This window comes from Aotus nancymaae, unplaced genomic scaffold, assembly GCF_030222135.1.
Source record: "Aotus nancymaae isolate 86718 unplaced genomic scaffold, 86718_ANA_hifiasm-v0.15.2.pri h1tg000058l, whole genome shotgun sequence".
Lineage (NCBI taxonomy): Eukaryota > Metazoa > Chordata > Mammalia > Primates > Aotidae > Aotus > Aotus nancymaae.
In genome coordinates this window covers 18,176,624-18,191,941 of record NW_026988472.1, presented here as the reverse complement: position 1 = coordinate 18,191,941, position 15,318 = coordinate 18,176,624, and the positions used below count along the sequence as shown (strand labels likewise).

The following is a 15,318-nucleotide window of genomic DNA, read 5'->3' as shown; positions in this document are numbered from 1 at the left end:
TGCAAAAAGTACTGTAGGAAACATGTTATCTCATTATGTCACTGTTACATTGTCTGCAATAATAAGGAGGGTGTTGTAAGTTAGGATCTTTTTGAGTTTTAGGTACCTGATTTTTATAAATATCTGAATGCCCATGTAGGTTCAAAATCCATTATTTCCCATTGGTAAGAATTTTCAGAGAATCTAACTTGGATGTTAATTATTGGCATTAATATTCTAAAATCTGAATCCCCAGACTGTGTTAGGTGGCTCACGCTTGTAATCCCAGCACTTTGGGAGGCTGAGGTGGGTGGATCACCTGAGGTCAGGAGTTCGAGACCACCCTGGCCAACATGGTAAAACCCCGTCTCTACTAAAAATATAAAAAATTAGCTGGGCATTGTGGTGGGTGCCTGTAATCCCAGCTATTCGGGAGCCTGAGGTGAGAATCGCTTGAACCTGGGAGGCAGAGGTTGCAGTGAGCCAAGATGGTGCCATTGCACTCCAGCCTGCCTGGACAATAAGAGTTAAACTCCGTCTCAAAAAGAAAAAAAAACTGAATCTTCAAATACATACTGGCCCCAGGGGCTTCAGAAAAGGGATTGCGAGCTGTGTACAAGTCTGCCCCTCAGATGGAGTTTATAATCCTATAGTCATTGTTAAATGTAGTTATTTACAAGATACTTCTCACTTAATCCCTATAGCAACTCAGAAGTAGACTTTGTTGACGGAGAGGCACAAGGACTATAGCAATTAAATGACTGACAAGGTCATATCATCACTAAATGCTAAAGCTAAGACTGAAGGTTTACTACCTCTTGAGTTCTGACATTTCTGCCACACAAATTTGGCTCTGGATGTAATTATAATCCACCAGCAAATATGTGAGTTCCTACCTATGTGCTTGACAGTTAAAACCAAAGTCAAATAAGGCAGTTCTTGCACTCAAGGAACTTTGAGACAGAAATTGGTGTCATAAGAGGTAAAATACTTTGAGAATTGGGAGGGGAATAACTTACTTTCTACCTGGAAAGAACAAAAGTGAATGTTTTGTGCAGAATGTAGCATGTGAGCTCTTGTTTGGGATAGAATTTGTATGTGCATCAAAGTAGAAGATGGGCATTGCCTGTTTGCTCTCTCTCCCTCTCCCTTTCTCACTCCCAGTTAGGTGGCTTTTACTTTATGTGTCTTTGGACTCCATATGCTTTCCTCCTCATGGTCTACCCTGACCTAAGCAATCTGGACACATTGCCTGGACAGTCGTAGTACCCTTACCTTTCCACCTGTAGTGTTGTACTCTTCTAATCCATTGACTACATGGCAAGCAGAGTGATCTCTAGAAGATAGGATCTTGTTGCTTTCCTGCTTAAAATTTTCTTCCCATGTCTTCCCATTATCTTTTAATTAAGTCCCAACATTTAAATTTGGCTTATAAGCACTGCATAATTTGGTCCCTGCTTCTACTCAGAAGTTTCAACTTAAGCGCCACATATTCCAGTAACTTTTCCTTATCCATAAACTAGGAAAGGTTTCCTTGACCTCTCTGTTCCTACTAGATGGTCTGCTTCCTCATGATGACACTGACCTTATTTTATTATAATTAGTTGCAGTGGATTTAAATTCTTTTAGATATGATGTTGTTTTCTGCTGTTTCCACAGCCTGTTGCTTTATTCCCTGCCTAGTTAACTCATTTTTGTTACTTCTTTGACCCATGAAAGCATTTGATTTTGCCACTCCTGGGATAGTGCTTTCAGAGCAGAGCTGAGTATTTGGTTTAATGTGTAGAAAAGGAGTCGAGGATATTACTGTATAGGAAGTTAGTGGGAGTCAGTTTGACAGAAGGCCTGTGATACTAAGGTCTAAGCAGTGTTTGATTTTAATGTGGTATAGGCAGTCTCATGTATATGTTTGGTAAATATTGATCAAATACCTATTGTGTACAAGACACTACCCACTAGGGATATGGCAAAACGGACAGAATCTTACCCTTCTAGGAGCTTATGTGCCAAAAGGGATAGGGGAAGAGAAGACATAAGAGAAGCATATCAGATGGAAATAAGTGCTATGGGGATGAAGTAAAGCAGGAAAAGGGGCTGTGTAGTGTGGAGGGCATAAGGAGAGCATCAGTGGAGTTCAGTTTTTATGTAGGGTGGTTGAAGACTTCACAAAGATGATAGCTTTGTTTAGGGGTCACCTTTTGTCATTACCTTTCAGAGCAAAGTAATAATCCATGTGGCTAATGGGAGTAGTGTATTTTAAGCAGAAAAAAACAACAGATGTATATGCCCAGGCATGTCAGAAACATGCCTGACGTATGAAAGAACAGCAAGGAAATGAGTGGATGGAGCAGAGGAGGTTGGGGAGGGGAGACAGTTGTAGGAAGTAAAGTCAGAGAGGATAACAAACACCCTGACTCTGACCCTAAATGAGATGGGAATTCTTCAGAGGGTTTTAAGCACAGAAATAATGTGCTCCACCTTAACATTGTAAGTTTATTCTGGTTAAGAATAGTGCATAGGATAGCAGGAAAAGCAAGCTATTTTGTGAATTCAAATAAAAGATGATAGTAGGCTGCATGCAGTGGCTCATGGTTGTAATCCCAGCACTTTGGGAGGCCAAGACTGGAGGATCACTTAAGGCCAGGAGTTCGAGACCACCCTGGACAACATAGTGGGACCTTATCTCTAAAAAAAAATAGAATAAGCAGGACATGGTGCACATGCCTGTAATCCCAACTACTCAGGAGGCTAAGGTGGGTAGATCACCTGAGCCCAGGGAGGATGAAGCTACTGTGAGCCATGATTGTGCCACTGCACTCCAGCCTGGGCAACAGAGCAAGACCCAGTCTCAAATTTTTTTTTTTTAGCTGGATGTGATAGCATGCACCTGTAGTCCTAACTATGCAGGAGACTGAGGTGGAAAGAATTCTTGAACCCAAGAGTTTGAGGTTACAATGAGCTAGGTTGTGCCACTGCACTCCAGCCTGGGTGACAGATGGAAACCCTGTCTAAAATAAAAGGGACTGACTGTTGAGAAGTTAAAGGCAACAGGATTTGCTGACAGAAATGTGTTTCTTTTGAAGCAGTATAGAAGCCTGCATTTTCTCAGGGAAGTTTTATCAGGAATTGACAAGTATCAACTTTGTATTGCCTACCCTATCCCCACATTTGGGCTGTATACCTAACTTGTTGAAAAATGAGTAAACCAAAGCAGCGGGAGTAACACATACCTTTGAAAATCTGACAAAAGTTTTGGGCTTGCTTCCCAGAAAAGTAGTTAAGCCTGATTTTGGTTTACTTGGGTTTCCCCCAAATTCTGCCTCCAAAATGTTAGGGGCTTCTGAATCCCTCTGATTTATAGGCCTATGGACTGTTCTAAGATACTCTCTAGGGAGGAGGTTAGTACACAGAATATATGCTGTCAGGTCCTTTACACTTGTACTTTAAATTAGGTTCTGAGTTCTCTAGTAACTAGCACAAAGACAGAAACATAGTTATCCATGAAATACAGTTTGTGATGTCTTTAAGATATACACAAGTGCTTAGCAGATGCATGCTTGTTGAGCATCTTCCATATGTCAGACATTGTTCTAGGTGCTAGGACCTCTGGCATCAAGAAGAGTCCTACGCTGAAAGAGTTTACTTTGTAGTGGAGATAGACTACACATTTGATAACTGGTTCTTGAACTCCTCCTATATGCCAGATAGTATTCTAGGTTCCAGAGGCGCAGTGTTAACTAAATAGATGATGTTTCTGTCCTCTTGAAGCATTTTTTCTAGTGAGATCTATATAGTACATAACAGAGTTTTTAAAAAATATAGATCCATGATTCCCAGTACTGGAACCACAGCAGGTTTTTCCCATGGCTCATCAGAGAGAAAATATGGTATTGTAATTCTCAGTTTTTTTTTTTTGTTTTTTTTTGAGATGGAGTCTTGCTCTGTTGCCAGCCTGGAGTGCAGTGGCACGATCTCGGCTCACTGCAGCCTCCACTTCCCGGGTTTAAGCGATTCTCCTGCCTCAGCCTCCCGAGTAGCTGGGACTGCTCCCAGCTAATTTTTGTATTTTTAGTAGAGACAGATTTCACCATGTTGGTCAGGATGGTCTCAATCTCTTGACCTCGTGATCCACCCGCCTTGGCCTGTAATCCCAAAGTGCTGGGATTACAGGTGTGAGCCACCATGCCAGGGCTGTGGTTCTCAATCTTTAGTGCACATCAGATTCACCTGAAGAGTTTATTAACACATTGCTAGGTCCCACCTTTAGTATTTCTGATTCAGGAAGTCTGCATTGGAGCCTGAGAATTGGCATTTCTAATAAGTTCCCAGATAATGCTGATGTTGCTGCTCTGGGGACTGTGCTTTTAGAACTGCCAGAGTATGGTATAAGGCAGCAGTCCCCAACCCTTTTGGTACCAGGGGCCAGTTTCATGGAAGACAGTTTTTCCATGGATTGAGGAGGTAGTAGGGGGTAGTTTTGGGATGAAACGATTCCACCTCAAATCATGAGTATTAGTTAGATTCTCATAAGGAGGACACAAGCTAGAACCTTTGCATGGTTCACTAAGGTTTGTGCTCCTGTAGAATCTAATGCCACTGCTGATCTGACAGGAAGTGGAGCTTAGGCCGTAATGCTCACTCAGCCCTCTGGCCTGAGGGTTGGGGACCCCTGGTATAAGAGACATCTGCCATAATAACCTTACTGTGATTACTATAGAATTTCCACAGAGCTGTTGTGCAAAACCAGTTTAATGAAAATTCTGTGGAAGGCTAAAAAGATGCATAAGGCTTACTGTAGAGCATTTTGTATATAGAGGAACAGTTCTAGCCTCTTCCAAGAAAGAGGTGTTGGAAGGTGGTATCCTTCAAACTCTTAGTGTCAATTTGAGGTTATAGTCCTGGACATACAGCTTAAGCTCATCTGTTATGTGGTGTTGGCTTGAGTGCTTGGTGTGTATAGGTGGGGTAATCCTGTATCCTTACTCTTAATTTGTCTTCCTCTTATACTCCCCCCACCTGCCCTCCCCAAGACGAAACAATGTTATAGTTATTTTTTTAATGAAAATAATGTATTAAATGTGAAACATTTTTATTTCAGAACTGTTCGTCAGGTGGCACAGGAGCAGTTCTTTTTAATGTGCACCAGATGTTGCATGGGACACCGGCCTCTACTTTTCTTCATTACTCTACTCTTTACTGTTTTGGGGGTGAGACTTTTTAAAATATGCTTATCAATGTGATTCATTCTTTAAGCAAGAAACATTGAGAAATTTGTGGTCTTAGCTTGCATTAAAGTTAGGACAGTCTATATTTAATAAATGAAATACTACTTAATTTCTCATACTGTTATAGTCATCTTCTCTAGTTAACTCTGGCTTTAAGAAAGGGGATTCTGAGCATAGACATGTAAATTGATATTATTCTACTTCATTTCCAGAGCACAGCAAGAGAGAGAGCTAAACATTCAGGCGACTACTTTACTCTTTTAAGACACCTTCTTAATTATGCTTACAATAGTAATATTAATGTACCCAATGCTGAAGTTCTTCTCAATAATGAAATTGATTGGCTAAAAAGAATTAGGGTAAGTTACAGTTAATACTACATTTATATGTCAGTATTAGTAAATAGATTGTTTTATTAATGATTTATATTTTTTGAGCATTTTGGTTAAGTGGAAAATTCCAAAGATTGATAAAAGGGACCAAAGAAATGTACTCTGCATTGGTGGATGTTAGTAACCTGTGATTCACAAAATGAATGCATATCTTGTTTTGTAAAATGGATTGCTTACTTGAGACTTGAAATATTGATGTTCAGCTTCTTTTATTTTAGCATTTTGGGTCTTTTTGCAAATTCCCATTTTTTTAAAAAAAGTATTCTTGAATAGTTTGTGTCAAAAATGAGTCTGGGCCGGGCGCGGTGGCTCATGACTGTAATCCCAGCACTTTGGGAGGCCGAGGCAGGTGGATCACGAGGTCAAGAGATCGAGACCATCCTGGTCAACATGGTGAAACCCCGTCTCTACTAAAAATACAAAAAATTAGCTGGGCATGGTGGTGCGTGCCTGTAATCCCAGCTTCTCAGGAGGCTGAGGCAGGAGAATTGCTTGAACCCAGGAGGCGGAGGTTGCGGTGAGCCGAGATCGCGCCATTGCACTCCAGCCTGGGTAACAAGAGCGAAACTCCGTCTCAAAAAAAAAAAAAATGAGTCTGATAGAGCAGAACTTTTGATTATAACATCTGATAACTTTGATTTGGGCAGAACAAGAATTTATTTCTGAAGAGATTTATAGTTTCTAGCCTTTAAATTAGCATTTGTTCTAGTAGTTCATAAAGCCTATTTCTAGAAAGTTCTAAAGAAAACAAACTTGCTTGAATGGAAAGACTTAAGGAAATTATATCGTGTACCTCTGGCTCTGTCTTGTTCTGGCTCCTCTCCCCTCCTTTACCTCCCTTTCATAAGCTAGACATTTGATCTTTTTTTCCCCCTTTGGCAGGATGATGTTAAAAGAACAGGAGAGACGGGTATTGAAGAAACAATCTTAGAGGGCCACCTAGGAGTGACAAAGGAGTTACTGGCCTTTCAAACTTCTGAGAAAAAATTTCATATTGGTTGTGAAAAAGGAGGTGCTAATCTCATTAAAGTAAGTTCTGTGTTCTTGGGTTAGCTAGATATAACCTTCTAAATATTGATGATCAAATCTAAATAATTTATAGTAGTATCATGTCTTTGTATTTTCTTGATCTTTTTTTAAAGAATCTTAATCAAATGTACAGTAATTTAAGAAATACAGTTGTGCCTTATTCAAGAGACATTTCTAAATTTGTATTTAAATATTTTGTGGCTGGACATGCTGGCTCACACCTATAATCCCAGCACTTTGGGAGGCTGAGTCTGGTAGATGGCTTGAGCCCAGGAGTTGAAGACCAGCCTGGGCAACATGGTGAAACCCCTTCTCTACAAAAAAAAACAAAACCAGATGTGATGGCACACGCCCATGATCCCAGCTACTTGAGAGGCTGAGATGGGGAAGTATCACTTGAGCCCAGGAGGTGGAGGTTGCAATGAGTCGAGATTGCACCACTGCACTCCAACTTGAGCAACAGAGCAAGGCACTGTCTCAAAATAAATAGATAAATAAGATACTTTATAAAGTAATTGTTTAATTTTTCTCTTTGGAAAATCTGAATTCATTTTATTTAATGAGGCAAACCTGTTTTGTAAGAATGCAGCTTGTATATCTTTAGTGAGTTTCTTCATGTAATAACTCAGGGAAACAAGTTTCATTTTTGTACGTTTTGTTTCTATTAAAAATGGGTTTAAATTGCCATACATTTGGTTAAAGGAGCAAACTTATTTAAAATATAAATTTTGATAAGTACTAAATTCAGTTCTTTCTTAATATTTACAAATTAATCTGGGAAATTAGGTATGTTTTATTAATGATGGTAAATAGTGTTTTGAAGGAAGATCTTTTTATTAGAAGATCTAAGTGAGTTTTCTGAGATGTAATGAGATCTTAAATTCTAATGAGTAATTTTAAAATTATTTACTTACAAGAGACTTTTTTTTTTTTTTTCTAAAAATGTATAGCGTTGCTAATGTACTCTCTTTCAACTTTTTAGGAATTAATTGATGATTTCATATTTCCTGCATCCAATGTTTACCTACAGTATATGAGAAATGGAGAGCTCCCAGCCGAACAGGCTATTCCAGTCTGTGGTTCACCACCTACAATTAATGCTGGTTTTGAATTACTTGTAGCATTAGCTGTTGGCTGTGTGAGGAATCTCAAACAAATAGTAGATTCTTTGACTGAAATGTATTACATTGGCACAGCAATAACTAGTAAGTATTTTAAAATATAATGTGATAATTGATCATTCCAGTGTTTCACATTTCGGTTTATCTGTTTTTCTTCTAGTTCCAACTTACATATTTCTTTCAGTAACTAGTTTACCATTTTTAGTGAATGAATTAAGAACATTAATGAATTAAGAACATTATAGGCCAGGTTCGGTGGCTCAGGCCTGTAATCCCAGCACTTTGGGAGGCCAAGGTGGGCAGATCACTTGAGGCCAGGAGTTCGAGACCAGCTTGGCCAACATGGAGAAACCCCATCTCTACTGAAAATACAAAAATTAGGCAGGTGTCATGGCACGCACCTGTAATCCTAGCTACTCAGGAGGCTGAGACAGGAGAATCGCTTGAACCCAGGAGATGGAGGTTGCAGTGAGCTGAGGCAGCACCACTGCACTCCAGCCTGGACAACAGAGCAAGACTCCATCTCAAAAAAAAATAAAAAAAGAAAAATTAATGAATAGTTAACACCATTATAAGCAGACAACCTTAATATAGAAAAAAATTCAAACATTTGTTAAATGTCACCCTATAAGTGGTATAGCCATTTGGCAAGATAAATTTCATCTTATGAAACCTGATATAAAATCTAAATTCCAGATTTAAAAATAGCCAAAGTAAATGCCGTAGAGTATTACAGACTTAAAACTTTATTTTTTTATTTGAGGCAGAGTTTTGCTCTTGTTGCCCAGGCTGGAGTGCGATAGTGTGATCTTGGCTCACTGCAACCTCCACCTCTCAGGTTCAAGTGATCCTCCTGCCTCAGCCTCCCAAGTAGCTGGGATTACAGGCACCTGCCACCACACCCAGCTAATTTTTTGGTTTTTTAGTAGAGACAGGGTTTCACCATGTTGGCCAGGCTGGTCTTTAACTCCTGACCTCTGGTGATCCACCCACCTTGGCCTCCCAAAGTGCTGGGATTCCAGGTGTGAGCCACTGCACCTGTCCCAGTCTTAAAACTTTAAATTGCAAGTATTGGAAGACCTTTCAGGTCCTCACTTAGAAGTTCCTTAACATTATTTTTATGAGTTCAAAGAAAATCTGGCTTTGAAAATTAGAACATGAGAAGTTAAAATTTTAGTGCACCTTATTTATGTTCTCATTTAATGCCCACATCAAGCACATGAATAGACTGCAGATTTCAGACCTTACAGATAAGAAATTGAAGCTCAAAAGGGGCAAGGGCAATATAAAACATTAATAACAAAAAGCAGAAATAAGCATAATTGATGTTGTTTCGTTTTAAGAGAAAATCACTGTTGAGAACACTTAAGAATATAACTGATGATAGTAAATCTTTAAGAACATGTCACATTACTTCTTGATGTGTTTCAGAATGTTAGGAAGTTTTAAATAACATGTTAGGAATTTCTGAATAAATTGATTGCTTAAAAAGGTTAGATCTTTAGCTGTCCTATCAAATCTATATATTGTATTTTTTTTTTAACTTAATGGGGGTTAATATTATAATCAGAGATTATATAGTACAATGTTCTTTGCATGGTTCCGTATCTGTCATTGTTCCCTGCCAACACATAAATATTTACCTGATTCCATTTTTAGCTATGTACCTTTCAGCCAGTATTATGTAATTAACTGGTTCCCTAGACAATGATACTTAACTTGTTTCCAGGTTTATATTAGGTGGGAGGGAGATAGGAAGATGTACAGTGGTTTACAATTATCACAAATTACTGTCTTGCTTGCTCCTCAAAATAGTATTATAGACATAAGAAAGGCAAGTGTTACTTTTATTATTACGTTTACTAGGAAGAAACAGAAGGTCACCTAAAGGTGGGGGGAAAAAAGTTGATAGGGCATCAGAACCAGGATGTGAGCCTATGTGGTTTTAGGATTATTTAAAACTGAGAAAATTAGGATGTTGATCTATTAAGATAACATTTCATTCCTTGGCAAATTTGAAGGCAAAAGTATAAAATATTAAGAAAGTTAATAATGGCTAAAAAATAAAGATGCAAGTAAAGTTAGCATGTAGACATTAGGGATATACCATCTTGTACTTTTGAGACTGCCACAGAAACAACATCAGATAAAACACGGGTTTGTGGGTGATTGGATAAGAAGCTGCACAATGGTGCATGCTGCTGTATATTTTAGATCGTTTGAAGATGAAGCGCAAACTTAGAACACTGCTTCAGGTTGCCGCAGGGTTAGTGGAATTATGGGTAGTAGAATTATTGCCAGGGTTGCTTTGTCAGCGTAATCGAGTTTGAAAGGACAAAATGGCTGTGTTCATGCTACAAGAATCTTTTCTTCTCTCAGCTTGTGAAGCACTTACTGAGTGGGAATATCTGCCACCTGTTGGACCCCGCCCACCCAAAGGATTTGTGGGGCTGAAAAATGCCGGTGCTACTTGTTACATGAATTCTGTGATTCAGCAACTCTACATGATTCCTTCCATTAGGAACGGTATTCTTGCAATTGAAGGCACAGGTAGTGATGTAGATGATGATATGTCTGGGGATGAGAAGCAGGACAATGAGGTAAATTTGAGTTACCATTTCTGTTTTCTGTGTTTCAAGTCATGATATAAGATACTATTCTCTCTTAAGAGAATACTATATTTCATTAGACCTGTTAAAGTATATTCGAAAGTAGGGATGGACTGGGCACACACCTGTAGTCCTAGCTACTCAGGAGACTGATGCAAGACCATTGCTTGAGCCTGGAAGCTTGAGGCTGCAGTGAGCCTTGATCATGCCACTGCACTCTAGCCTGGGTGACAGAGTGAGACCCTGTCTTAGAAAAAAAAAAAAAGGTAAGTAGGGATGAACTTCTGCCAGCCAGCATGAACTGCTCCCTCTTAAGATAGTATAGTGCTCACTACCTACCAGACTTTAAACTGCAGTTAATTTTTAGAATAGTTTGCACATTTTCAAAGGAACAGTTCACTAGTTGCGGTGGCTCACACCTGTAACCTCAGCACTTTGGGAGGCTGAGGCAGGTGGATCACCTGAGGTCAGGAGATCAAGACCAGCCTGGCCAACATAGTGAAACCCTGTGTCTACCAAAATTACAAAAATTAGCTGGGTCTGGTGGCATGTGCCTGTAGTCCCAGCTACTCAGGAGGCTGAGGCAGGAGAATTGCTTGAACCTGGAAGATGGAGGTTGCAATAAGCCAAGATGGCACCACTGCACTCTAGCCTAGATGACAGTGAGACTTCGTCTCAAAAAAAAAAAAAAAAGCAACAGTTAATGTACTCATTATTTTGGTATATTTAGTATAATACGGAGTTTGTTTAATGGTAGGAACATTCATTTTTAATAAGTTTTAAATTTTTACTTTTTCAAGTTTTTAATTTTCTGTTTTTAGCCAAGTTATACAGTATCTGCCAGTTTCGCTGTCTGTGCTTGCTTTTAGGTTACTCTTTGAATTTCCGTTAGATCATAGGTATTCTCGATTAGGAAACAAACTTCCCCTACTTTTTAAAGAGTTACATGGTCTTGTGGCAAAATTTAGGCTGCCCACTGAGTATCCAACGCAATATAAAGCAGTGAGAAAGTTGAGTTGTAGTGGCGAATCAGAATTGACATAACTATGAGATGGCTCTTTAAAGAAGAGCATATGGCAAGAAGACTTAAGCTGTGGTCATATTTGTACTTACCTTACAGTATTTCCTTGGTTTTATTTTAACTTTTCCTGTTTATAGTGATGGCACTGAGGAGAGAAGCCAGAGTATATTCTAATTGTAGTAAATGGTTCTTTTCATTCCCTCCCTTCAGTTGCCAGAACTGATTTTGCTCTGAAGAAGTAGTTTATCAATTATGGAGCTTCTGTAACATCGACTTGCCTCAACTTTTCCCTAGACCGGCTGTACCAGATGGTCTAGGGATTGGGGTCTGAGCATTTTTATTTTTTAAAAAAGCTTCGTATCTGCAGGAATTGGGTATAGAAAAAGAAAAAGGCTTCATAAATGACACACCCATACCTGGTTAGAAATCACTGCTCTGAGGAAAAAAATGTAATTCAAATTCCAGTTCTGTAGCCCATCATATACCTGGGATGTTGAGTTAAACACAAATAGATACAGGTAATTGTAGTAAAGAAGTAAATGAGACACACAAAATATAATACAATTTCAAATAAGTTGTCCCACCTTTACTTTCAAGCTATCCTCTGCTCTATGTTGTCTTGGCACCCCAGTGCACTGTGGGAGTTTTTGTGGGGTTTTTTGGGTTTTGGTTTTCTTTTTGGCTTACGTTTTTGTTTTCATCCCTAGACTATAAGTGTCTCATGGGCAAGGACTGGATGTTGTCTATTTCTATATCAGAGGTCTCAGATACAATTCAGAGAATATTGAAAGATATTCAGTTAAATGTAAAAACAAATTCTGTTCTGTAGCTGCAATATGATTATGACCTTTAGGAATTCTGTCTTCATGTTACATCTTCTACCACTACTCCTATTGCTTTTTAAATTGTGGTAAAATACATATAACATGAAACTTGCCATGTTAACTGTTTTTAATGTACGGTTTAGTAATATTAAATACATTTACATTGTTGTACACCATCACCACTACCCATCTCCAAAACTCTTCATATTGTAAAACTGAAACTGTTGCCATTAAACTACTCCCCATTCCCCCTCCCCACAGCCTCTGGCAACTACTATTTGTCTCTATTATTGACTACTCTACATACTTCATGTAAATGAAATCATACACTATTTGCCTTTTCGTAGCTGGCTTTTTTCATTTTAAAGTCTGAGTAATATTCCATTGTATGTATATACGACATTTTGCTTATCCATTCATTTGTCAGTGGACATTTGGGTTGCTTCCCCATTTGAGCTATTGTGAATAAGGCTGCCATGAACATGGATATACAAATATCTGTTTGAGACCCTGCTCACAGTATTTCTAGTTACATGCCCAGAAGTGGAAGTACTGGATATATGGTGATGCTTTTTTATTATTATTATTATTTTTATTTTTTGAGACACTCTCTTTCTGTCACACAGGCTGGAGTGCAGTGGTGCAGTCTGGGCTCACTGCAACCTCTGCCTTCTTGGTTCAAGTGATTCTCCTGCCTCCGCCTCCCGAGTAGCTGGGACTACAGGCTTGTACCACCACTTCCCACTAATTTTTGTATTTTTATAGAGATGGGGTTTCATCGTGTTAGCCAGGCTGGTCTCGAACTCCTGACCTCAGGTGATCCTTGGCCTTTTCAAAGTGCTGAGATTATAGGTGTGAGCCACCTTACACAGCCAAATTTTTCGAGGAACTGTTTTCTACAGTGACTGCAGCATTTTGCATTCCTACCAGCAGTGCACAAGAGTTCCAGTTTCTCCACATCCTTGTCAACACTTGTTATATTCGCTCTTTCTGGTAGTTGACACCCTAATTGAGTGTGAGGTAGTATCTCGTCATGGTTTTGATTTGCATTTCCCAAATGGTTAATGATTTTTAGCCTCTTTGGCTGTGCTTATTATTGGCCGCTTATGCATCATCTTTGTCTGTTTTTAAATGGAGTTGTATTTTTGAGTTTTAAGAGTTCTCTCTATGTTCTAGATATTAACTCCATATCAGATACGTGATTTGCAGATACTTTCTTTTGTTGTCTATACCTCTAGTGTCATATCTAAGAAATCATTGCGAAATCCATTGTCTTGAAGCTTTTGCCCTATTTTTTTTAAGGGTTCTGTGGTTTTAGCTTTTATATTTAGAATTTTGATTCGAGTTGATTTTTTCTATTTTTAGATGCATAGATTCACTGTTGGGTTGCAGTTGTCTACAGTATGTAGTACAATAACATGCTGTACAGGTTTACAACCTAGGAGCAAGTAGGCTATACCATCTACATTTTATAGATACATTCTACGATGTTCACATGACAGAATCACCTAATGATGCATTTCTCAGAGTTTATCCCTGTCATTAAGCAAAGAATGACTGTGCTAATATTAATAGGTGTATTTTATTGACAGATCTGAGCATGTTACATACAATAACTACATGAATAATATATTATCCCCATTCACACATAAACTTGAAGCTGGCTGGGCACGGTGGCTCACGCCTGTAATCCCAGCACTTTGGGAGGCCAAGACAGGCAGATCACAAGGTCAGGAGTTCAAGACCAGCTTGACCAACATGGTGAAACCCCGTCTCTACTAAAAATAACAAAAATTAGCTGGGCGTGGTGGTGCATGCCTGTAATCCCAGCTACTCAGAAAACTGAGGCAGGAGAATTGTCTGAACCTGGGAGGTAGAAGTTGCAGTGAGCCAAGATTGTGCCACTGCACTCCAGCCTGGACGACAGAGTGAGACTTTGTCTTTAAAAACAAAAAAAAATTGTTAAAAATGAATAAAAAATAAATAAATTTAAAAAAAAAGAAACTTAAAGCTTAGAAAGTTTAAGTAATTTTTACTTGCTCAAAGTTACTTGGCTTATAAGTGGTAGAGCCTGCATTTGTGTCTGGTTCAGTCTAAATTACTATGCTAACTCTATACTGTTATTATCTTTCTTTCTTATACATGGTCATGGATATTTGGTTATGATAACTAATATGTGAAATGGTGGGGATAAACACTAAATACTAAAAATTTATAAAATTTAATTCCAATGCAAGACACCCGAAAAGAAAAAAAAAAACGTAAGTGCTGTGGAAATGAGCATAATAGGAATATAAATCATTTGTTCCCTAACTGCTTGGCACTTGTCTCATCATATTATACTCTACTCTAGCTCATTAGTGATATTTTTTGATTTCTAGAGCAACGTCGATCCCAGGGATGATGTATTTGGATATCCTCAACAATTTGAAGATAAACCAGCATTAAGTAAAACTGAAGATAGAAAAGAGTACAATATTGGTGTCCTAAGACACCTTCAGGTCATCTTTGGTCATTTAGCTGCTTCTCGACTGCAGTATTACGTGCCCAGAGGATTTTGGAAACAGTTCAGGTAAACTGGATGAATAGTAATACAGGTACTTCCTAAAATGAGTATCTCAGTACACTAACATAGAACCTCTAAAAGACATGTTGGAAGGCATCTTTTTTTTAAGCACTGGTAATATTCAAACTGTCCTTAGTTGGGTGGGTTGTTTTTTGTTTTTCATCATGGTAAGGAAGGGCAGCATCCTTTAGTCTCTTAATGATATTATTAACTTTTTATTAGGAAAATGTCTAATAAATACAGAAGTAGAAAAAATAGTATGGCCCCTTGCTTGTATACCTGTCACCCAACCTCAGTAGTAGTCAACTTGTGGCCAGCTTCATTTAATCTGTATTCCTATTACCTATTTCTTTTCTCTCTCTCTGTTTTTTTTGTTTTTTTTTTTTGAAACGGCGTTGCACTCTTGTTGCCCAGACTGCAACGCAATGGCACGATGTCGTCTCACTGCAACATCCGCCTCCCAGGTTCAAGCAATTCTGCTGCCTCAGCCTCCCAAGTAGCTGGGATTACAGGTGTCCACCACCACACCTGGCTCATTTTTTGTATTTTTAG

The 15,318-nt window shown here is 38.7% G+C and overlaps 1 protein-coding gene across 4 annotated transcripts in view; it reads left to right on the top strand.

Moving 5' to 3' along the window:
- Positions 1–15,318, top strand: part of USP9X (ubiquitin specific peptidase 9 X-linked) — a 156,184-nt gene that overhangs the window by 106,147 nt on the left and 34,719 nt on the right. For all 4 annotated transcript variants that reach the window (XM_064364411.1, XM_064364410.1, XM_064364413.1 and 1 more), the window contains exons 27-32: positions 5,078–5,186; positions 5,417–5,563; positions 6,479–6,625; positions 7,608–7,830; positions 10,126–10,346; positions 14,582–14,772. In XM_064364411.1, the coding sequence (XP_064220481.1) occupies positions 5,078–5,186; positions 5,417–5,563; positions 6,479–6,625; positions 7,608–7,830; positions 10,126–10,346; positions 14,582–14,772 (1,038 nt within the window). The remainder of the gene's footprint in view (positions 1–5,077; positions 5,187–5,416; positions 5,564–6,478; positions 6,626–7,607; positions 7,831–10,125; positions 10,347–14,581; positions 14,773–15,318) is intronic.